Below are 22,822 nucleotides of genomic sequence, written 5' to 3' on the forward strand. Positions count from 1 at the left end.
ATTCTGTATGTTATGTTTTCACTTTGTTGATGGTATCCTTAGGTGTACAAAAGATTCTAAGTTTAATTATATTCCATTTGCTTTTATTTCCATTACTCTAGGAGCTGGTTCAAAAAAATATTGCTGTGACTCATGTCAAAGAGTGTTCTGCCTATGTTTTCCTCTAGGAATTTTATAGTATCTGATCTTACATTTAGGTCTTTAACCCATTCTGAGTTTATTTTTGTACATGGTGTTAGAGAATGTTTTAATTTCAATCTTTTACAAGTAGCCATCCAGTTCTCCCAGCACCACTTGTTGAAGAGACTCTTCTTCATTGTGTATTCTTGCCTCCTTTGTCATGGATTAATTGACATAAGTGCATGGGTTTATTTTTGGTGAAGTCAGGGAACGTGATTGCCCCAGGTATGTTCTCCATTTTCAAGACTGTCTTGGTTATTCAGCGTCTTTTGTGTTTCCATACAAATTTTAACATTTTTTTATTCCAGCTCTGTGAAAAATGTCATTGGTAATTTTATAGGGACTGCATTGAATCTGTATATGCCTTGGGTAGTATAGACATTTTAACAATACTGATTCTTCCCATCCAAGAACATGGTATATCTTTTCATCTGTTTGTGTCATCTTCAATTTCTTTCATCAGTGTCTTATGCTTTTCAGAGTATAGGTCCCTTGCCTCCTTGGGTAGGTTTATGCGTAGGTATTTTATTCTTTTTGATGTGATGGTAAATGGTATTGTTTCCTTAATTTTTTTCTCTATTTCATTGTTAGCTTATAGAAATGTAGCTGTTTCCTTCATACTAATTTTGTATCCTGCAACTTTACCAAATTCATTGATGAGCTCTAGTAGTTTTCTGGTCACTTCTTTAGGATTTTCTATGTATAGTATCATGTCACCTGTGAACAGTGACAGTTTTACTCCTTCTTTTCCAATTTGGATTCCCTTTATTTCTTTTCTTCTCTGATTGCTATGTCTAGGACTTCCAAAAGTGGCAAGAGTGGGCATCCTTATCTTGTTCCTGATCTTCGAGGAAATGCTTTCAGCTTTTCCCTGTTAAGTATGATGTTAGCTGTGTGTTTGTCATATATGGCCTTTATAATGTTGAGGTATGTTCCATGTATACTCACTTTCTGGAGAGTTTTTATCGGAAATGGATGTTGAAGTTTACAAAAGTTTTTTCTGAATCCATTGAGATGATCACATGATATTTTTCTTCAGTTTGTTAATGTAGTGTATCACATTGACTTGCGAATATTGAAAAAATCCTGTTTGCATCCCTCGGATAGAGCATTTTTAAATTAAAATATATACATTGTTTTTTTTAAACATAATGATATTGTGCACTTTATAGACTATAGGATAGTGTAAACATAACTTTTATACACACTGGGAAACCAAAAAATTTGTGTGACTTATTTTATTGTGATTTTTTGAAAACCCACAATATTTCTAATGTATGCCTGCACTTGGAGTATTCTTGATTTTTCTTTGTAAGGGTCAGAGGTAATGCTTCAGGCCATTTAAAATCTAGTTCCTTAATAGACTTTAAAATACAATTTTAAAAGTTTACACCCCATTTACAGTTATTACAAAATATTGGCTCTGTTCCCCGTGTTGTATAATTCATCCTTGTAGCCTATCTTACAATAGTTGGTACCTCCCACTCCCCCGCCCCTATACTACCCCTCCCTCCACTGGTTTTTTTCTCTGTATCTGTGAGTCTGCTTCTTTTCTGTTATATTCACTAGTTTATTGTATTTTTTAGATTCCATATATAAGTGATATAATACAGTATTTGTTTTTCTCTGTCTGACATATTTCACTTAGCATAATACCCTGCAAGTCCACCCATGCTGCTGAAAATGGCAAAATTTCGTTCTTTTTTATGGCTGAGTAGTATTCCATTGTATACATATGTATACACATACACATCTTCTTTATCTATTCATCCTTTGATGGATACTTAGGTTGCTTCCATATCTTGGCAATTGTAAATAATGCTGCTGTGAACATTGGGGTGCCTGTATCTTTTTTAATTAGTGTTTTTGGGTTTTTTGTATATATATCTAGATGTGGAATTGCTGGGCCATATGGTAGTGCTATTTTTAGTTTTTTGAGAAACCTTCATACTGTTTTCCATAGTGGCTGCACCAAGTTACATTCCCACCCAGAGTGCACAAGGGTCCCTTTTCTCCATATCCTTGCTGACATTTGCTGTTTGTGTTCTTTGTGTGTTTTGATGATAGCCATTCTAACAGGAGTGAAGTGATACCTCATTGTGATTTTGATTTGCATGTCCCTACTGTTAGCAGTATTGAGTATCTTTTCATGCACCTGTTGGCCACTGACAGACTTTTCTTAAAGTCCTATCTGTCTATGTTTTTATGTTCTACTTGCCCTGGGATTGGGAATGGTACAGGGGATGAAATTTTAATGAGGCCCCCCAAATTTCTGCAAGCAAGTGCTTTATTTCTGCTGTAAAATGAGTTCCTTGGACTGACTTGATCCATAAAGTAACATCACAATGGGTGAATAATGTCAGTTATTAAGTTTTTCACCAATGTTGTGGCATCAGCATGTTTAGTTGGATAGTATTCAGTCCATCCACCAAGTATGCAGACAATAACCAAATGGTGAGAGTAGTCCAAGCTTAGAGGCAAATCTATAAACCCATTTGGAGTGGAGGATTTCCTGAAGTATGTTAGTTTCCTCCAGAAATTTGGTGAGATTTACAAGCAGTGCCCTGGAAAATAATCTGGTCGTAAATTTTGTGAATTATTTTCCAGTTCCTTCTCTCCTGTCTACATACATGTTGCATCTGGCGGAAGAAATGCAAACTGTAAGAGCAAAAGAATGGGGCTCCCATGAAGTCTGTTAGGCACCAAAGCATAAACCATTTGGTAATTGTCACCCTTTTGCAGCCATTTGTCGTTTTCAGACTGTGGGGCATTTGCCTGACATTCAATAATCTCTATCAGGGAAGAAGTCAGGTTTATAAACGGGTGAAAAGAAGATGGAAGGGCCCGTCTGATGCTTTGTAGTTAGCAGTCCTGCCAGCCCTGTTGGTCCCCAGAGGATAAATTATGAGTCTCCTTGGTACCAGCTGGACAGGGAGCAACAGCCCTTTGAGCAGGCGGTGAACAGCCTGCAGCAGGGCAGCAGTGGTAGCTCATTGAGTTTCCTTAAAACAACTATTTCAAATTTTGATATTGGGTAAATTGCAGATCTGCATGTCTTTGGTGTCAGTTACCAGAAGATTGTTGTGTTCTTTCAGTGGTGTCAGGTTTCTTCGATTTTTCATGTTCCTTGAAGTTTTGCGTTGCTGTCTTTGCATTTGAAATAGCAGTCCCCTCCTTCAGGCTTTACTAATGGCCTTCAGGAGAGAAATAACCTTCTATCAGTGCTGCTAGTGATTCTGAGGCCTTCTTGGGCCTTCTGTGGGTACACCTGCACCACCCTTCTTGCTCCCTCTTGGTAGCGGGTAGAATTCTTAAGATTGTATGCCTTCCCTTGATCTTGCAATGCACCAGCCTGGATGCAGCCCCCTTTGTTTTCCACAATGTGGGACTAAAACTCAAGTTTGTAGTCTCTCCCTGGCCTGATCTGGGCTAGTTTTCCGTGCACGCACAACAGCTAGCTGTCTGCCAAGGCTCAGGAGTGTGCGAGTGCACGGTGTTGGGAGCTGGCACCGGGGGAGGGGTTGGGGGCAGGGGAGCAGTGGGGCGTTCTGAGGGCTGGGATGCCTGTGGGCCTGTTGGGGGATCCTCAGGCAAGGTGTTCCCATCAGCTTGTGGGCAGGCTTCCTGACAGAGCCTGTGATGCAGTTCGTAGGATTAGTGACACTTTAAGGCTCTCCGAGACTGCCATCTGCCACTCTCCTAGTCTCTTCCCACCCACCGCGCACGCAGCTCAGGATTCAGGACTCCTCTCCAACGCGCTCAAACTCATGTTTTTGTTCCCGTGATGTGCTGGAACTTCTCTGGAAAGCTGGATTTCCACAAAAGCGCTCTCATTCGTGGGTCATTGGCTAAAATTGTGTTTTCCAGAGGGAACTGGACCCTGGCCTAGAGGAGTTAGAGCTGATTTATTGGCCACTGCAGGTTCCAAAGCCAGGAGCAAGGGTATTTGCCTATTACCCAGTACATTCGGGGCGGGGAGGGGGGCGAGGTGAGACTCTTCCCAGGTCCCTTGGCGTATGGTGCCGGCATCCACAGCTCCGTCAAAGGCGCTTGCATCCGTGCACAGATGCCACATAATTCTTGTTGAGAGGGGCACAAAAATGAGGGACATTTTATTCTGCCACAATGTACAGTAGAACTTTCTTGATTCAAAAACATCTCACGATACACATGGGTAAAATACACCATAGATGATTATACTAAAGCGACTAACCATCCCACTTTGCTTGGGACTTTCACAGTTTCATTATTAAAATAAAAACTTTCAAATATTTTTATGTTTTTTGGAGGGAGGGTATAGCTCAAGTGGTAGAGTGCATGCTTAGCATGCATGGGGTCCAGGGCTCAATCCCCAGTACCTTCTCTAAAAAATAAAATAAATAAACCTCCCTCCCCACCAAAAATATTTTTATGTTTTTGGATTCTTTTTCATCTTGAATGGCTCATAATTTTAAATGGCAGTTTTCAACTGCACAGAAGGAAAATATACCAGAATGAATTTGCTAAATTTTTTAAAGTGCAGGAGCCCCAAGTCCCCATCACCACCCCAAGGAATCCAGTGTTCAGACATACATGGGTGAAAAGGTTCCCTGTGGTTGTGCACACAGTTTTCCTCCTCCAACTCTGGCCCTGCCCCCTTCCAGCTCACACACAGGAACTCATGTACACTAGAAGAAGGGATAAACTAACTTAAAAAAAAAAGTAATTTTGGGAGTAGGGTATAGCTCAGTGGTAGAGTGTAGTGCTTAGCATGCTTGAGGTCCTGAGTTCTATCCCCAGTGCCTCCATTAAAAAAGTAATAAACCTAATAATAAACCACCCCCCAAAAAGAAATTAAAAAAATAATATATGTAGAAAGAAATACACATATACACATATGTTTATGTATAACTGAATCGCTTTGCTGTGCACCTGAAACTAACATTGTAAATCAATGACACTTAAATAAATTTTTTAAAAAATCTCATTCCCAGTTCTGCTAAATATAGAAAATTGTTCCCTTACCATCCTTCCTTCCCCAAAGATTTTACCTACAGAAGGCTTTCCGTACAAAACCATGATGTTCCGCAGAGAGCTACTGGTGAAATCTCTTGAAAAAGATCAAATTGCTCTCTTCCAGTGAATTGTTTCTTTTTTGTAAAATAAAATAAACAAACAATAATTTCAACCTTTGGAAATCCAAGATAAATTTATAGACTCTGGTCTTTCTGTTTGAAGTTTAAGTTATTTGAATCCAGCAGGGGCAGAATGCTTCAGACCGTGCCTCCTTCTGCCTTCAGTCTCAACCAGTGATCCCCCGTCCGCTAAGTTACCCAGGCCTGAGACTCGGGACTTCTCCCAGGCTCCCCGCACGCCCAGTCTCCTCACAGCGGTCGTAAGTCCTGCTGACTCAGCTTCTCTTCTTTTCCTCCCCATCTCTGTCTCTCTCAACCTCTCTGTCTCTATCTGTCTATCTGTCTGTCTCTCTTTTTCTCTCTCTCTCTCCTTCTGTTGTTTTTGTATTTCTCTCTCTTTCCCTTTTGTTCCTAATATCCACCTAAGGGAGTCCGACAATCTGTGAGCCCTCTGTCTGTAGGACATGAGACACCTGTTCTTCTAATACACAGTCTCAGAAGGGAATGGCCTGTGCTCTGAAGATATGTGCGGAAACAGCCCTCCAGGGAGACCCACAGTTTTCACCAAGTTCCTCTACCTAAGCTTTGGTTCTCTCGTGGCTCTGAAAAGTTAATAACTTTAGGTGTCATACCAGATGCTCATTATTTTGCCATTGTGTCATGACAAGCTACTCCAAAACTTAGCAACTTAAACAGCAACTTATTTCTTATCACATGTCTAAGGGCAGTCAACTGGTGTGAACTTGACTTGGCTGGGAGGCTCAGCTGGACTTCCTCTTGCATCAGCAGATGAGGAGCTGGCTTATCCAGGCCAGGCTTAGCTGGGGCATCTCTGCTCCACATGTCTCTCATCCTCCCTGGGGGAGCAGGCGAGCCAAACCACGTTCTTCTCAGGGTGATGGTGACTTTACTTTCTGTTCCAATGGTCACCATCCTAGGTAAAGTCACCACCGTCTCTCACCTGGATTACGATGCCCAGTCCCTCCCAATCTGTCCCCCCAACAGCAGACAATGTGGCCTTTCAGAAATAAGAACCTCATCCTGCTTTACAACTTGAATAGTTTCTCGCCATCCTTAGGCTGAGGCTTCCAGGGCCTTCCACAATGTGGTCCTTGCCTTTCTCTCCGTCTTGCCTGCCAGCCACCCTGGACTTCCTTATTCAGGGCTTTGCACATGCATTTCTCTTGCCTAGAGAGCTCCTCCCCATGTTCTTCACCAGCCAGCTCCTCCTCATTTCATCGCAAGTTTAAACCCCTTCCTCAGGGAGCTCTTCCCTGACCCTCACCATCAACTCCTAGACTACCTGGATTTCGGCCTTTGTAACAGACGCATCAGACTTGTGATTCTCTCATTTAATTTCCCTGCTGGACTGCAAGCTCTGTGCAGACAGAGGGTGAGTCTCATCAGACCTGATAGAGTCCCGTGATTCTTGACCTGTATCTCTTCTGTGCCTTCAGGTCGATAGGAGTCCTCTGCCTTTGACTGACAAACGTTATTGAGAATCGGGAGAAGCCTGGAACCTAGGGAGCCAAGACCAGCCATCACTGGCAGCTGTGAACTACCCGCAGCACCCATTCTGTGCTTGGATAGGAGCTCCCAAGACATCAGAGTGGCCTCGTCCACAAGCTTAAAATAGCCTCTTGCTCTGCCTGCCCTGTAGGAGCTTACAAACCAAGCAACATTTCCATTCTTCTCCAGCCTGAGTGGAAAAGGGCAGCTGCTTATTCTTGGTTGAAGTGTTGGAGACCACCTGAAGCTCACTTCTAATGCTGTGCATTGTTGTGTCTCCTCTCCATCCCACCCCTCTTCTGTAGCTCATCACCGCTGGTATGGAGAATCACCAGATTTACGGAGTTCTTAACAACAAGCAGAATTGTCTCCCTGAGACTTTTACACCAGACACACTCGTATCAGGTCAGAAAGAGCATTTCTAACATTCACATACAAACACCTACTGCCACAGCGCTCTTGCCTCTGGGATCTACTCTGGGCAAAGCGCAGTCACAAGATTTGCTTTGTTAAGTCCCTGCACTGTCCAGTTGCCACTTCCCTCACTGTGCGAACAAGTTAGAGATCCACACACCATTCCTTCTCGCCTTTGAAATGGCACTGACACCCTCTAACGTTGCCTTTAAAAGCCTTTCTCTGAAAGTCACTGGGGAGTTCAGGACTTTTGAACACAAGCTGCCTGCTCTTCTTGCTTGGCGCCCTGCAACTAACGCTGTACTTGCCTTCACCACAAGCCTGTGTCACTACATTGGCTTTGCTGTGAGTCAAACTGAGTTTGGTTTGGAAAATCCAACAGAATTTCCTTCCCTTAGAACTGTTTCTTCCATAAGGATAAACTTAGCATGAAGCATAGAGTGCTTTGTCTATGTTGGGATAGGAAGGGGGTTGCATTAAGAGCAATGCAAATTATACTGTCCTGGGTGAGGTGAGGACAGAAGTCTATGTTCATTCATCTCCTTCCTCCTGTCTTCCTTACCCTTTCCTTTCTTAAGTGTCTTTTTAGGTGGGGGGTAATTAGGTTTATTTATTTATTTATTTATTTATTTATTTATTTATTTATTTATTTTTAGAGGGGGTACTGGGGATTGAACCCAGGACCTCATGCATGTTAAGCATGTGCACTTGATCTATACCCTACCCACCTTGTGTCCTTTTCCTTTTTTTATTTTAATTTTAAATATGAAGTATAGTGTCGTTTTTAGTTGTGTCTCTGTTAGCACCCAAATACCCCCATAGTCCCAGGTGAATGCTGGAGCCACAACCTGGGGCTACAGCAGGTGCATTTGTCCTTCCTCTAGAACAAAGGATCTTTAACACTATTTTTCTCCAAAAGCATTTCCTAGGTGATGATTTCTTAGTGACAGGAAGAACTGATGAAGAAAGGGTTGAGCATTAGAAAACCTATCTGGATTTCAGAAAAGTTGGCCACTATCTGTGGGGAATTTGGGATGAGTAGTTGCTCTTAAAGTAAAAGAGGGAAACTCTGAAGACTAGAGTAGCCACCCAGAGCAGCTAAGTAAGGGTCAGCACCAAGAATCTCGTCTGGTTTTCCTATCCTGTCTTAATAGTCCATCTCAGAAGGCGAGGGAGTGATGTTAGTTTTTATGGGCTTGGTAGCTTCCTATGCCAACAAGTGGGAGGATTATTGCAACTACTTTGGGGAAGGGGCTGGGATTCCCAGGAACTGGGCCACCACCCACTTTTTTTGACCTTTTATGGTCAGACTTAGAACTGTCCTGGCGCCTGTGGGAGTGCCATTTACCATGTTCATATATTACAATGAGCGTATAATGAGGCTCAAGGTCAATGGAAGTCAAATCTCCCGCCACCTTGGGCCTCAGTTCAATTTTTGTCCTCCTCAGTGTTAATTGCTGTGTTATTTCTTGAATGGCTGTGCCCTGTCCCCTTCCTTCCCCTCTCATGCTGACTCTAGCAGCTGCTTGGGAACCATTAAGCTACGACTCTATATTCACTCTTCTCTCCAGTTCTCAAGGCATCAGCTTGCTGTGTGACTTCAATTTTCTCACGATCTAGAAAGAGTTGTAGTTTATTCTGCTTTTTTCTAGTTGTGAGGACAAGAGTGATGACTTCCATGCTTTTGCATGCCAGAACCGAAACCGTTGTATCCTGTTTTGAGTTCTACATTTGAAATTAATATGATTATAGAGGTAATTCCACCCCCCCACCCCCCAACTGTGAATGAATAAACGAGTGTGGAAGTGCACTCCTGGAGACAGGACCTCAGGCCTGCACATAACCTCCCTGGATTAACTGATCCAACCATAAAAAAAGAGATGGAAAACTGAGGAAAGCACTTACTGACTCATGTTTGTGGCTTTGGCTCTCCTTTCCGTGGGGAGTGTGCATGTGTTGCAGGAGAAGGTCACTAAAAAGTTTTAAGTCTTTTTCATAAAGTGGGGGGCTCGGCGGGTGGTTTGCGGCTGACACAGATTGCTCCCGCGAAAAAAACCAGGAACACTAACCACTGGACCACAGGGCAAACACAGCAGCTGCAGGACTAGAGAGAGTTAAATTGTCAGGGAGCGCTGGGGTTCCCTCTCGCAACTTGCCCTCCCTCCCCTCAGTACTGGGACCCCTGCACGGCCTCTCCGTCCCGCACAGCCCTCGGGGGAGGAGCTGGGCAAGGGTCGCCCTCCACAGCAAATGTTTAAACATTCATATAATTCACGGCTGCAGTGTATATGGTATCTTATAAAAGTCACTGATAGAAAACAATTAGCTAATGATGTGATGAAAATCGACACTTCCGATCTAAACACTGAAGGTTGGGACTCAATTTCTCTAGGTTTAAATGGAGAGAAACAGTTAGTTTGATCTACGGTGTTCTAGTGGCAAAAAGCCAAAATTCAAGCAAACATTTCCAAGTTGAAGAAGCAAAAGGAACGTATTGTTCCCATACCGGGAGTCGAACCCGGGCCGCCTGGGTGAAAACCAGGAATCCTAACCGCTAGACCATATGGGAACTGTTAAGAAATGCCTTCCTAATTGAGGTATATATAATCTACGTCACCCTGTCGTCTACACCTCCACACGATAGCTGCGCGCCTCGGGCCTTCTCTCCAGGAGAAATTCGTCCTGACTGCGGCTGCGCGAGTCCTGGCTTCACGGACCGAGCTCCCCGCCGAGCGGTGGCCCACACATCCGGGCCCCTGCCGGTGGGCGGGAAGTGCTGCTCCCGAAAGCGCCCCCAGCAACAGGAGCCGCCCTCCGCGTCCCCACCTACAGGCCCTGCGGGGACCCCAGCCTCACCCGAAAGACCACTTGAAACAGCAAATGAAAGAGGGCCATTGCAACATCAACTATCATCTAAAATAAAAGACCCCCGCCCCCACCCAGGATCGGGGTTCCACGTGAAAATCTTCTGTGAGAAGCGAAACCGGGATGCTATCTTTGACTCATTTCGCCTTGAAAATCTCAGAGGTTGGCACTTGGTTAATAGCAGTATTTCGGCCTGAAATTCAATCTTTGTGGGGAGGGGCGTCCTTTTTTTTCTCTAGTCCCAGCGTCTCCTTTTGAATGCTTCCATTGGGGTTTTTTCAGAGACAACTCAAGTTCAACATTGCCCACCCCGTCCAAAAGATTTCCCCCTCAATCCAATCGGAAAATTTGACTTGTGGTTAAAGTATGTGTTATACACTCAAGATTAAAAGTGTCGTCCCTGTGTCTTAATTGACAGTAAGATCAATGAAACAGGATGGACCCCCAAAATACTGGTACTGGTACACTACACTGGGATTAAGCAAAATAAAAAGGGGCCATCTCAAATCAGCAATAAGGGTGGTCTACCCTATGTGGACCTAAGGTAGAAAAGAGGAAGCTGAGTGCAGGACTCACCCCATACATCAAGTGAAAACATAAACGTTCTTGGGGAAAACCCTGGAGAATTCCTTTATCGCATCAGTTACAACCCCAAATCCAGAAATCATAAAACAGGTGATGATAAATTCAACTCTATGACAAAAATTGACTTAAAACACAAGAGCAGGGTGACATTCACGATAGTTTTCATCTTTTCCACGAAGCTAATCAATTGTTCTGTGCAGTTTAATGTCATGTTTTATTTATAATAAAACTGTTTTTAAAACCACCCTAAGTTAAAAGACAAACTGGGGGAAAATATTTACATCTCATATTATGAACAGAAGACTAATAATCCCCCAAACATAAAGATTAGCTCCTAGACACTGGGAAAAAAAATCAAGCCAGTAGGAAGATGAAGGAAGTATACAGAATTCCCAGAACTGGAAATACAACTGGCCCTTCAACAAATGAAAAAACTCACTCCTGGAAAGATAAAGATAGATTTTTAAAAACCCAAAAGGTCTCTTGCTAGAGTTCCCTTGAAAATTTAGGTCAGATTTTTTTTTAAACTTTCTGGCTTAAAACCTGCCAAGGGCTGCCCATCCACTCAGGCGTTTGTGGTTTTGTTTTTTTTTTTTTTGAGGAGGAATCACTCTGTCCTGATCTGCTAGCCGTGTATCGTTTTTTTCCTCCATCACAATCAGGTTTCAGGATCTAGTGAAACTGAAGCACCTACTTCTTTTCCTTCCCTGCCACTGGCTGGGCAGTGTTTCACTGTGTAATGAAAAGCCACAGCTGATTTATGTGTGAGGTGGTTACAGTTCAACGTAATACGAACTAACCTAACTGCTTTGTGCCTGCTCCACGTGAATATGTCCCAGGACAACACAAGCCTAGAAGTGCTTTCACAGTAGTGACTTTGAACATGACTTAGTTTGCCTCTTCAAACTTTCATATCTAATAAAATTGGAAACATGCTGACCAGAGAAATTTCAAGGAAGGGGATTAGCTGGGATATGGGTGTGTGTGTGTGTGGGGGAATTCTGTGAAGGAAGAAGGCCTGAGAGAAGGCAGCCACGTTGAAGAACAGCTTCTGTGGTGGGAGGTCAGGCAGCCCTGGGCTCCAGCTGCTTAAGTTTCTCCTGGAGCCCCCGGACCTGGCTGCGACCCTCGTTGATGCGGCTCTGTAGGCTGGCCATGTCGGCAGCCAGCTGAAGACCTAGAAGAAGAGAGATTGTAACCATGGTATCTGTGGTGTGACACATGACTCAGGGGGGGTGCTGCACATCCCCAGGGATTGCAAAGCCTCCAGGCCTCTCTGGCCTCCACCCTTATCCTAAAACATTCCAGGTATCACCTTGTATTGGCTCCTTGAGAACCTCACTGGACCCGCACCCTCACCTCCTTCAGATCTTTGCTAAAATGACACCTCCTCAGAAGACTTCGACTCCCTTATATCACCCACCAGGAACTAAAAATTCACAGATCCTAACACTGTCTCCCTTCCTTCCTTTTTTTCCCCCTTATCACAGTCCCTCACTGCTCTCACCCTCTCTTCTACTGTTTTCTCTGCCCCCAGGAGTGGCCCACACTTGGGATCCATCTCTAGGTTGCTTTCACCTGATGCCTCTGCTCCAACAGCTGCTGTCAAGTCCTCTGGGCCATTCACGCCCCCCAGCCCACCAGTCAGTCCTGTCTTCAGCCTGCGTGCCCGGCAGCAGAGCTAGCCACACACCTGATCACCTCCCTCTAGGTCACACTTTCTCCTCTCAGCTTCTGGGACACCTTGCCCTCTGGGTGTTGCTCTGGCCCCACTGCTCCCTCTCAGTCTCCTAGACTGGCTTCTCCTCTCCTCTTCCCCTCACTTCCTGTCCACACTCCTTGACCCTCTGCTGATCTTATCTCATTTCAACTTGAATACTGTTGTATCAGCAACTTGGGAATTTAAAACCAGTGTTACGCAGTGGGCTCCCCAATCTCTCTCTCTCCAGCTCATGCCTCTTCCAAACTCCAGATGCATGGTCCCAACCACCCACTCAGAATCTCTGCCACCCACTCAGAATCTCCGCCACACACACAGCACTAGGAACACACCCACACCCAACTCCTGACTTCCTCTCAGCTGCTGCTTGGTAGCCCTCCCACCCCCGCTGAGGGCATCCACGTTTCAGGCATTCTGGAGAGTGTGGACGCATTCTGGAGAGTGTGGACGCATCCTTCACTACTCCCCTTCCCTGAATCCCGAACATCTATGGCTTTGACTCAAAAACCCTGTAGCTTCCCACCACTTATTCCATCCTCTACTGCCTCCACCTGCATCTCACGCTGGCTACTCCCTGCCACCTGCTTCTCTCCTCTGCTCTTGTCTGTTTCCCTAGTATCCTCAAGATTCCTGTCACCCTGCAAGTCCAGTTGCACCTCCCTCTGCTCAGAGCCACCCTGTCACTCCCAAAGTCCTCATCAGGACCTACCCAGCTCTTGAATCACCTGGGTCCAGCCCCCTCTGACCTCAGGGCCTGGCACACCCCACTGTACCAACTCCAGTCCAGCCCACTGGCCTCCTCTCTGCCATTCCAGACACAACCCCACCTCAGGGCTTCAGCCCTGGCTGGTCACTCTCCCTAGGACACTGTTCCCCCAGAACATGAACAAAGCTCTCTCCTTCATCTCTTAGGGTCTTTTCAGGCTACCCTTATAAGACAGATCCCCCAGTCCACTTCATTCACTACAGTCTATCTTATTTTTTCACAGCAATTCTCACTACCTGGTAGTATATTTAGGGCCTACTTCTTTTGTGTGCATGTTGTCTTTCTCCCCTCAACAGAATAAATATCCTTTGAGGGTGTTTGTCCCTTTTGTTTCCAGCTATGTCCCCAAAACCTAACATGAGCCTGGAACTCTGCCAATAGCCAATAAATGCTTTCTGAAAAAACAGTAGGTGTGCAACAAAAGTCTGCAACGGGGAAAACCAGCAAAGCCCTGTGTAGACAGACTGGCCTTGGCATTAGTAGATAGAAGGTCCCTGGTAGGGGGCACTCACCCTCCCGGAAGCTGGCTTGGGCCTGCCGCAGACTGTGAGGAACCAGGATTCCAAACCAGTTCAGAGGGTCCTGGGGAGCTGGCGAGGGGTCTGGCTCTGGGGTCCTGGTGAGGCCCTTGCGCCTGCGAAGAGCTGGAGGAAGGAAGGCTGGAGGTTGGGGGTCTTGTTACCTGGCCCTTGTCCTCTCAGTGACAACACTGAACGTGATCTGAGCTCATGATCCCTGAAAATACTGATGGGTGGAAAATCCTCTCAACTTTTTATGTTCTGGAAAACAGCTTACCACAAACAACCACCCTTCCCCTTGTGATTCAGATGAGTCTGTCTACTCTTCCTCATGACTGTCATAAAACCAGCAGATGACCCCCCCCTCCCTGTTTTCCTGTGAAAAAGCCACACATTGACCTTTCCCATTTTGCCTGAACGTGCTGAAAGGTCAGGCAGACCCTTCAACTCACGGTTCTTTAACTTACGAACGACTAATTGAGATTAGTCTATCCCACTAAACTAGCTTGATACTGAAATAAACATCTTCTGTTCAGCTGAGACTTCCTCTGATTGCAAAACAATCCCAATTGTAAAGGACTTCACCTATAACTTGTCTATTTCTCCTTGTAAAAGTCTAAGGAAAAACCCCACTCCGCTGAGACATTCTGATCTTCAGATCTGGGGCGTTCTATCACAACAGCCTGAGTAAAATCATCTCCTCAGCTGTCGCGTGCATTGTGTCTTTGACATTGAGATGGGCTGTTAAGGGAAAAAGCGATTGCTCACCTGCCTCGCGGGGCCCCACCTCCTCTGGAGTCTGGGTGCCCGCTCTCACCAACCAGAACTTCTGGAGTGCGTCCTGGGCCTCGCTAAAGAACGAGAAGGGAGGTTGGATCTTTGGTAGCCCCGGCGCGGACCCCGCCCGCCCACCCGCTGCAGCGTGCAAGGCTCCTCACCTGGTGCCGACGCGGACCTGGGGCTCCATGCGGGAGGCATACTGCAGGGGCCCTACCGACTTGGCACCCATGTTGTAGCGAGCTTTGGAGAGCGAGAGCCAGCCCTGGGAAGAGAGAGGAGAGCGGTGAAACTCGGTAACTTCCGCGTGCCGACAGGCCCGCCCGTCCCCAGGCTCCCACCTCAGGCTCCCACCTCCTCCACCCGGGCGTTCAGCGCCGCCCGCTTCGCCTCCAGTTCTTCCAGGTCCCCGAGCAGCTGCAGGAGCAGCGAGTCCAGCTGGGCCCGCAGGTCCGGCGCCGCCATGGCCTCGGCCCACATTCGGGTGCCGGCTCCTTCCAAGTTGCCCAATCAGCGCCCGCTGTGCCGGCAAGACAACCAATAGGCGCGCGAGACCCGCCCTCGATGGGGCGTTCCCACCCCCGAGACGCCTCGCTGGCCTGAGACGCCCACCCGGCCTAAGCTGCCGGCTGGTTCTCTAGCAGGACAAGCGCTCTCCCCTCAGCGGCCTGGGGGAGGTGACTAGCTCCCGAAGAGGACTAGCCACCCGGACAGCCGGCGAGAGTCGTGGGTGGTTCCCAGTTGCTTCTGGAAGCGGCTTCATTTTAAAAGTTGGGCTGTTGCCGTGACGATGAAAGGAGGCGTAGCTGTTCGGCAACCATTTTAAGGGAGGAGCTGCTTTAAATATAATTCCAGAAGGAGCCGGTAGGCGACTCTCTGGTCGATCGCTGTGCTGCTTTTATAGTTGCGGGGCTATTTCGAACCAACAATTATCATTATTTTGGCAGTCCGTCATCTTAACATTGAGTATCCCGCTCCGCGATGGTAGGTAGCGTAGTCACTGACGGACACCTTTATTTACGGCCGTCCTAAGCCACGTGACAACACTTGACACGCCCCTACCCTATTGGTTGCTCCATGAGCATGCGCCTCCGGGCTGGCCAATCGCCTTGCTGTTTCCACCCGCCGTTCGCCATTTTAACTCTGGGCATTCTCGGCAACCCCGGTCTAATGAGTCTAGTGAGGCCTCTGGCGACCTTCTCGGTTGAGGGCGGAAGCGAGGGCTGCCTTGCGCCAGCGACTCCGGCAGAATCTCCTGGGCCCACGTGGGAGCCGCGCTCAGGATGGTAGGAGGGATGGTTAAGCTCCTGATTTGGAGGCTGGGGGCTCGCGGAGGCTGGGGATGTGGCCCCTGGGCTCGGGGCGGGTGTCTCCGGGGCCCGGTCGTGCGTGGCGCCAAAGAGTCGTCTGAGCGGGCCCACTGTTCCCCAGCTGCGCCGCGAGGCCCGCCTTCGCCGCGAGTACCTGTACCGCAAGGCGCGGGAAGAGGCTCAGCGAACCGCCCAGGAGAGGAAGGACAAGGTTCGGCGTGCGCTCGAGGGTAGGTCCGTCCCGCCCCCCGGTCATTATAGAGACCTTGGGCTTGTGTTTTAAAAACCAACGCGGAAAGGGCCCCCCAGTATAAAACGCGTTTACTTACCACTTGTGTTAGTGTGGTGAGCGTCCTTTCAAGTATTTACTGGTCTTTTTCTTTGCCTGTTGGGTCTTCCTGTTGGTTTGCAAATACCCCTTCCACGATGTTGTGAATTACTTGTCAGTTTTTGCTGCTGCAGCATCCATATTTTACAGCTCGCTTGTTAATTAATTTACAGTATTTATTCTTCCCAAATTAAAAAAATTTACGTGGTTCTATAGATATTCCCCCCGCCCCTGTCATTTTTCTTCTTGCTACCTTTTCTACTACAAGGTGACAAGAATATCTTACTGTCTTGTAGCGCTGTTATGATTCCTTTGTATTTTAAAACTGTTAATTCGTGTAGAACTTAATTTTATTTGCGTTGTAAATTAGGAATTTAACTTTGCAAGAGTTTCCCCACTTCCCATTTGCCAAACAATGAAGAGTCTGTCACACGTGCCTGATTGGAAATGCCGTATTTATCCCGATTTTGTTGGTTCTTATGTCAGTGGAGCTCTGTTTCCTATCTGATAGTACATCAGCTCAATATCTCCGTTTTAAATTCACTTTGATTTTCCTAGATTTTAGATGTATAAAGTATATGTGGTGTGTGTATGTATGTTTATATTAAGCATAATGTTAAAGGCTTGTGATTTATCTGCCCACATTAAGAGATGAAAAATGATCAATATATTGAAATTCAGAAATAGTTTCCCCAACCTAGATAGTCACAGTATTGAATGTTGTTTAAAAATAAACCCCTTTCCTTGCTTTTCTTTTTCTTTATATCATGCATGTTTGCATCCTTAAATCATACTGATAGAATTCTTAGTTGTAAAGGTAGAATTAGGTTGTGTGTAATCTTTTGCAGCTTTGTGTTTTTGTTTGGCATTGTTTCTATGATCCATTGAGTGGCGTGGAGGCTCCCTGAAGTGAATATTCCACAGGGTCTTCATCCGTTTCCCGGTGGGTGGTGTTGAGCTTATTTTTCGTTTGGTGCTGCCCTGCTGCTATGAACGTTCTCTTCCGTTTGCAGGAGTTTGTCCAGGGCATGTTGGAGAGAAGTGCTGGGTTCCAGAGCATGCTCCAAAGTGGGCATGCCCACAGCTCAGCCTCTCTATCCAGCCCAGCTTTAGTTCAGGTGTATACAGTGTTGTCTAACTGAAGGCTCCATGCACATGTCTCACTGAGCCCCTCTGTCTTCCCCCTACAGAGAACCGCCTGATTCCCACCGAGTTACGCAGGGAAGCTCTGGCCTTACAGGGGTCCCTGGAGTTCGACGATGCTGGCGGTGAAGGTGACCTTCCTTGACCCCGTGGGCCATCTCCTCTCCCTGCACTTGAGCCCACTGGCTTCCACGTCATTTCTCAGACACCTTGAAGAAAGGCTGTGCAGCTCCTGCTCCTGAAACTGTCCCCCAGGTGCCTCATGGCTCTGCACGGATGTCACCTCGAGGACCTCTCCCTGAATGCTCCCAGCTCTGTTTATATGACCTAGTATTAGCCCACTTTCTGCTTTGTTTTGTCAGTTACTTGTCTGCCTCCCTAGGAATGTGGGCTCTGCTGGGGTAGAACAGTGTCCATTTTTTCACTGCTTTGCCTTCAGTTACTAGCACTTTGTTGGCACGGAGATGTTTCATTCACTGTATTACTGAACAAATGTGAAAGAAGTCAGAAACATTATAAATGTTTGTTATGATGGAAGAGCCTGTTACCTTTGGCCTTAATGGAATCTGGACTTGTGCTAACATGATAGCTACTAGCTCCATGTGATGACAGCAGCTTAGGTGAACTAAAATTAAATCAGATGTAAAGATCCAGTTCCTCAGTCACCTGTATGTATGTAGCCAGTGTGACTGGGGGCCACCCCCTTGCATTTCCACCCTTGAAGGTGTAATCGGATAGTGCTGTGCTGGGTGGATTTGGCCACCCCAGGTTAGCATCGCCCTTCCCTAGACAACGTCATGTTCTTGCGCCTCATGCTCCTGACAGGTGTGACCAGCCACGTGGATGATGAGTATCGGTGGGCAGGGGTTGAGGATCCCAAGATCATGATCACTACCTCCCGAGATCCCAGTTCCCGCCTCAAGATGTTTGCAAAGGTACCAGTGCTGAGGAGTGAGTGGCAGATGCTCAGGCCCCAGCGACCCTAGTCCTAATGGGAGCGAGTTTGTGTGCAGGAGCTGAAGTTGGTGTTCCCAGGCGCCCAGCGCATGAACCGTGGCCGGCATGAGGTAGGGGCCCTGGTGCGAGCCTGCAAAGCCAATGGGGTCACTGACTTGCTGGTTGTCCACGAGCATCGAGGCACACCTGGTAAGTCTGATGGGAGGGAGCAGGGTGGCTGCCAGGCTGGCTGGTTGAGAGTGGAGGGTCTCTGACAGCTTGCCTGGCCCCTCCAGTGGGACTCATTGTCAGCCACCTGCCCTTTGGCCCAACTGCGTACTTCACCCTGTGCAATGTGGTCATGCGGCACGACATCCCTGACCTGGGCACCATGTCCGAGGCCAAGCCTCACCTCATCATGCATGGCTTTTCCTCCCGCCTGGGTAAGCGGGTAAGTCTTGGACCACGGGCTGAGTGAGGGCTGGGGGCTGGGCGAGGGGATGGGGCCAGGCCAGGCACTTGCCACTGTTCTTCCTTCTGCCCCAGGTCTCTGACATACTGCGCTACCTGTTCCCTGTGCCCAAAGATGACAGCCACCGGGTCATTACCTTTGCCAACCAGGAGGACTACATCTCCTTCCGGTGGGTCTGTGGGCTGGGCCCTGTGTAGCGTCTCGACCTTTGTGTCCCTGTATTATTGTTTGTTGTTGACCCTGTAGCTGCTCCCTGCCTCCCCTCACCGCTGTGCCATCCCCCTCGCCCCAGGCACCACGTGTACAAGAAGACCAACCACCGCGAGGTGGAGCTGACCGAGGTCGGGCCTCGCTTTGAGCTGAAGTGTGAGTTGGGGGCTTTATCCCATGTCTGGTGGTGGGGATGCTGGCTGTGTAGGTGACCGCATCGCCTTCCCCTCCTCCTCCCCCAGTGTACATGATCCGCCTGGGCACGCTCGAACAGGAGGCCACCGCGGATGTGGAGTGGCGCTGGCACCCCTACACCAACACCGCGCACAAGAGGGTCTTCCTGAGCGCCGAGTGAGCCTGCTCATCGGTCAGCATGTGGAGCGGGAACTGGGGAGGGGTCAGAATAAAATCTGTTTGCCACAGCACCTTGTTTGCCTCTGAGTGGTTGGGACAAGTCTGTCAGGCTGAGCGTGAAGGAGGTGGCGTCCCCTCAGGCGGAGACCTGACAACTCTGGGGCATTCTCAGGCCTGGCGGCGACACTAGTGTCTAGGACAAGGCAGGGCCGATGCTCTGGCGTGCCCCTTGGCCACAGGAAGGGCTGCTGTCACTCAGGAGTCAGGCCCTGTGAGTTCTTCGTCTGGGAGTGGGGATAGTACTATGAGCACAGAGATGTCACTTTGAGCAAGACTTGGCGCTGGGGGCGAGCTCTCAGCTGGGGACAGACAGAGAATAATTAAGATGCAAATCATTTATTCAGTTCATTGTGGCCTCCTTTGAGTGTCATTCGAGTTCCCCAGAGAACCCAGGGCACTCAGGCTCACCAGTGGAGGAGAGCTTTATAATAGCCACCTTTCCCTTTCATGATCTCTTCAGGACCTCTCTGGGTTACCAAGGATATATCTAGGTTATCTGGAACAAGTGGATGCACCCCTCTTTAAAGCCTACATATTCAAGTTGTTTCCTTTTTTACTAACAAACACTGATTCAAGAACATTGGATGCACCTCTGTGCACATTTGTGCAAGTGTTCTGATGAGCACACTCCTACAGGTGGCCTTTCACCTTTAAAATGATCACAGATGCTGCTGAGCTGTCTTCCAGGAGGCTGTCTCTCCCAGCCACTGTAAGTAGGTCTGAGTGCCTGTGTCCCTGCTGGCACTGGGTGCTGTCAGACTTTCCGTCTTGGCCAAGCTCTGGATTCACAGTGGTTCCCCAACTGAATTTGCATTTCTTTAATTATGATGGAGGTTCTGCATCTTCAGATGCTCACTGGCTGTTGATACGTGTGTGTTCTCTGTGACCTGTTTGCTCTTTATAGAAACAGTTGTTCACCTCTATAGTGACTGATTATTTTAAATCTTTTAATGGCAGAGAATTCCAAACATAAGAGCAGAAAGGACTGTGCAGTGAGTCCATGAGTCCATCTCTGTGTTGACCTGTCTGGTTTCCTTCGTAGCCCCACTCACTCCCTGTATCTACTCCATTTGTTTATTTTGAAGCAAATCCCAGAAACCATATCATTTAGTCCATAAATATTTCCATATGCCTCTAAAAGAGAAGACTCAACAAGAATAACAATACCATTGTCACACCTAAAAAGATCAATTATTCCAAATTCTTTCTTTATATACTCCAATAATGTTATTTTAAATACCTAGTTAATATTCAATGTTCCCTGATTAAGGTATGATGGTTTGAACTAGAATCCAACTTAGGTCCATTCGTTGTAAATGATGGACAAGTTTATTTTTTTTAAACCGCTTTATTGAGATGATTTGCACGTCACACAGTTCATCTATTTAAATTGTACAAGTAAGTGTTTGTTTTTTAAAAATCACATTCACAGAGTTGTACAACCATCACTACAATCTAATTTTAGAACATTTTTGTCCCTCCTGAAAGAGACCCCATAGTCATTCCCCTCCCACTGTCTCCCAACCCTCAGCCCCTTGCAGCCACTAGTCTATTTCTGGTCTCTGTACGCTTGCCTCTTCTGGACGTTCCATAGGAATGGAATCATGCAACACGTGGTGTCTTGTGACTGGCTTCTTTCACTTAGCACTGTTCCCAGAGTTTATCCATGTTGTTGCATCAATCAGCACTTGATTCGTTTTTATTGCTAAATAGTATTCCACTGCATATGCATACTGTATTTTATTTATTAGCACTTTATGAGATTCGGGTTATTTTTCACTTTGGGGCTAGTCTGAATAATGCTGCTACGAGCATTTTTATGTAAGTTCTAAGTCTCCTAACCTATAGGGTTCTCTCTTTTAATCTTTTTCTTTGGAATTTATTCAGTTAGGAACCTGGTTTGTCTTGTGGAATTTCCAGAGTCTGGAACAAAAGCCCTTCCAAAGGCAGTTAGTTCCAATCACGGGTGGACACCAGCTGCCACTGTAACTGGAGAGAGTGGCATTTTTCCTGTTTGCCAAATGCCAGACTTGTGGATGGGCCAGGTCAGCCCACTCAACCCAAAAATTCTTAACAGTGAAGCGGTGAGATAATTTTTTCAAATTTCTTCCCTTCTGTGCCTTAGCAAAATAGGAGGTCAGAGAAGAACTGTACAGTAGGGATGTCAATAGTCTCAAAGTAACTCCCCACAAGCTTTCTAGGGTGACAGTGGTGTCTGCCAGGTTTCTCCACTATGTAAGTTACGAATTTGCGACATCAGCATAGGCTCGGTTCTTCACAGCCTTGTGAAAGCTTCCCTGAGCACCTTCCAGCACTCAGTCCATTTGGCTCTGTCGGGTGGCCAGTTAAGCTAGCACTCTGGCATTTGGTTTTTGGGGTGCTCAGGATCTGCAGGGCAGGGCTCTGCTCCCACTGCTCAGGACTGCCACCAGTAGGGTGCGCAAGAGGGTCACCGGTAGCAGTGAGTCCCATTACAAGAACACAGCTTGCAGTTCTCTGGGAGAAGAAAGACAGGTGGGCCAGGGCTGCTGGAGGAGGTCTTGGTGTGGGGGGGGGTCTTCCCACCCCCTACACCCAGCTTGAGCTGAGCAGAGGGCAAGCCAGTAGAGTTTGTATGTTGGAGAGACACGGCAGGGTGGTCAGTGTCAGGAGGACAGGCAGGTAAAATAAGAGCGGGGCATGGAGCTGGGAGTGGACATGCAGTCAGAAAGACAGACACAACCCTGCAGGGAGCACAGCAGGTGGACTGCAATATTAGCCACTTCTGTCACAGGCCAGATAGGCAGAGAGACCCCCAAACAGGCAGACAAAGACACATAGACCCCTGGCAAGACAGACAGACTTCTAGATAGAATCTCAGAGAGAGACAGACTGCAGCAGGACAGACAACCAAACAAAAGGACAGGTTCTTGGACAGGTTCTTGGAAATGTGGGAAGATGCCCAGCCAGGCATCCAGAATGACCTGTGTCCAGACACATGGACACCCCTCCCACCCCACCTCCAGCCAATTGGAAGGTGGCCCCAGCCAGCCAAAAGACAATTCTCAAGAACAGACCCCCGCAACTGCACAGAGACATTACTCAGTGGAGAGACACCCCACTATCCAGTCAACTAGCCCGCTAAACCTTCCGCTTGATAGACTTTCTGCCAGTAGGAAAGACCCCAGCCTATGAGAAAGCCAGGCCCTCAGTAGGATAGACAGATGCTCCCCAAGCCAAGGGGACAGAGGTACACCTCACCCTGTCGAACAAACAGACCATCAGTCTCTAGTCCAACAGAAGCTCCCCAGATAGCCAGAACACAGCCCCTGGGTCAGTTGCCCTACCTCCCGGTTGCCATCACAGATGGCAGGGACAGCTCATTGACCCTGCAGTGTTGCCTGTGCTCTCCAGACACTACTGTCTCCCATGACCATTCGACTTCCCAGTGATTCCCCTACCACCAGGGTCCCCAAAGACCTTTTGTAATCCCACAGTGGCTCTTCCCCCTTTACTCTGGTATCCTCTGGCCCCAAATGACTGCCCACGAGTCCTCGGGAACTCAAGAGTCTCTCTCACTCC

General features: G+C 47.4%; 2 protein-coding genes and 1 non-coding gene across 5 annotated transcripts; 1 reads left to right on the forward strand and 2 right to left on the reverse strand.

The window, feature by feature from the left end:
• Positions 1-9,714: 9,714 nt before the first annotated feature.
• On the reverse strand, positions 9,715-9,786 carry TRNAE-UUC (transfer RNA glutamic acid (anticodon UUC)). The gene has a single exon. It is a non-coding gene; the product is annotated as a tRNA-Glu (tRNA).
• A 1,453-nt stretch (positions 9,787-11,239) lies between these two features.
• VMA22 (vacuolar ATPase assembly factor VMA22) lies at positions 11,240-15,065 on the reverse strand. Of its 3 annotated transcripts, none has more exons than XM_006196059.4 (5): positions 14,803-15,065; positions 14,610-14,713; positions 14,440-14,522; positions 13,666-13,797; positions 11,240-11,844 (listed from the first exon to the last, which is right to left on the reverse strand). In XM_006196059.4, the coding sequence occupies exons 1-5, from the start codon at positions 14,926-14,928 to the stop codon at positions 11,732-11,734; spliced, it is 558 nt and encodes a 185-aa protein (XP_006196121.2). In that variant the 5' UTR covers positions 14,929-15,065; the 3' UTR covers positions 11,240-11,731. The 3 variants fall into 3 exon arrangements, with proteins under 3 accessions (XP_006196121.2, XP_031534596.1, XP_072816861.1); XM_031678736.2 differs by having other exon boundaries at positions 13,666-13,812; XM_072960760.1 differs by lacking the exon at positions 14,440-14,522.
• A 470-nt stretch (positions 15,066-15,535) lies between these two features.
• IMP4 (IMP U3 small nucleolar ribonucleoprotein 4) lies at positions 15,536-19,272 on the forward strand. The gene is made up of 9 exons (XM_006196060.4): positions 15,536-15,734; positions 15,880-15,988; positions 17,277-17,360; positions 18,055-18,164; positions 18,243-18,375; positions 18,462-18,616; positions 18,712-18,806; positions 18,930-19,003; positions 19,090-19,272. Exons 1-9 carry the CDS (start codon positions 15,732-15,734, stop codon positions 19,200-19,202), a joined length of 876 nt encoding a protein of 291 aa, XP_006196122.1. The 5' UTR covers positions 15,536-15,731; the 3' UTR covers positions 19,203-19,272.
• The last annotated feature ends 3,550 nt before the right edge of the window (positions 19,273-22,822 follow it).

Source organism: Vicugna pacos, chromosome 5 (assembly GCF_048564905.1).
Source record: "Vicugna pacos chromosome 5, VicPac4, whole genome shotgun sequence".
NCBI classification, from domain to species: domain Eukaryota; kingdom Metazoa; phylum Chordata; class Mammalia; order Artiodactyla; family Camelidae; genus Vicugna; species Vicugna pacos.

Bases quoted from the DNA above. Each gene is read 5' to 3' on its own strand.
- VMA22 (XM_031678736.2), bottom strand. From the start codon at position 14,928: ATGTGGGCCGAGGCCATGGCGGCGCCGGACCTGCGGGCCCAGCTGGAC. The intron at 14,714-14,802 runs GTGGGAGCCTGA...CTCTCTTCCCAG, and splicing joins TGAACGCCCGGGTGGAGGAG to GGCTGGCTCTCGCTCTCCAA. The intron at 13,813-14,439 runs GTGAGCAATCGC...CCCAACCTCCAG, and splicing joins GGTGGGGCCCCGCGAGGCAG to CCTTCCTTCCTCCAGCTCTT.
- IMP4 (XM_006196060.4), top strand. The intron at 17,361-18,054 runs GTGACCTTCCTT...TGCTCCTGACAG, and splicing joins CGACGATGCTGGCGGTGAAG to GTGTGACCAGCCACGTGGAT. The intron at 19,004-19,089 runs GTGAGTTGGGGG...CTCCTCCCCCAG, and splicing joins GCCTCGCTTTGAGCTGAAGT to TGTACATGATCCGCCTGGGC.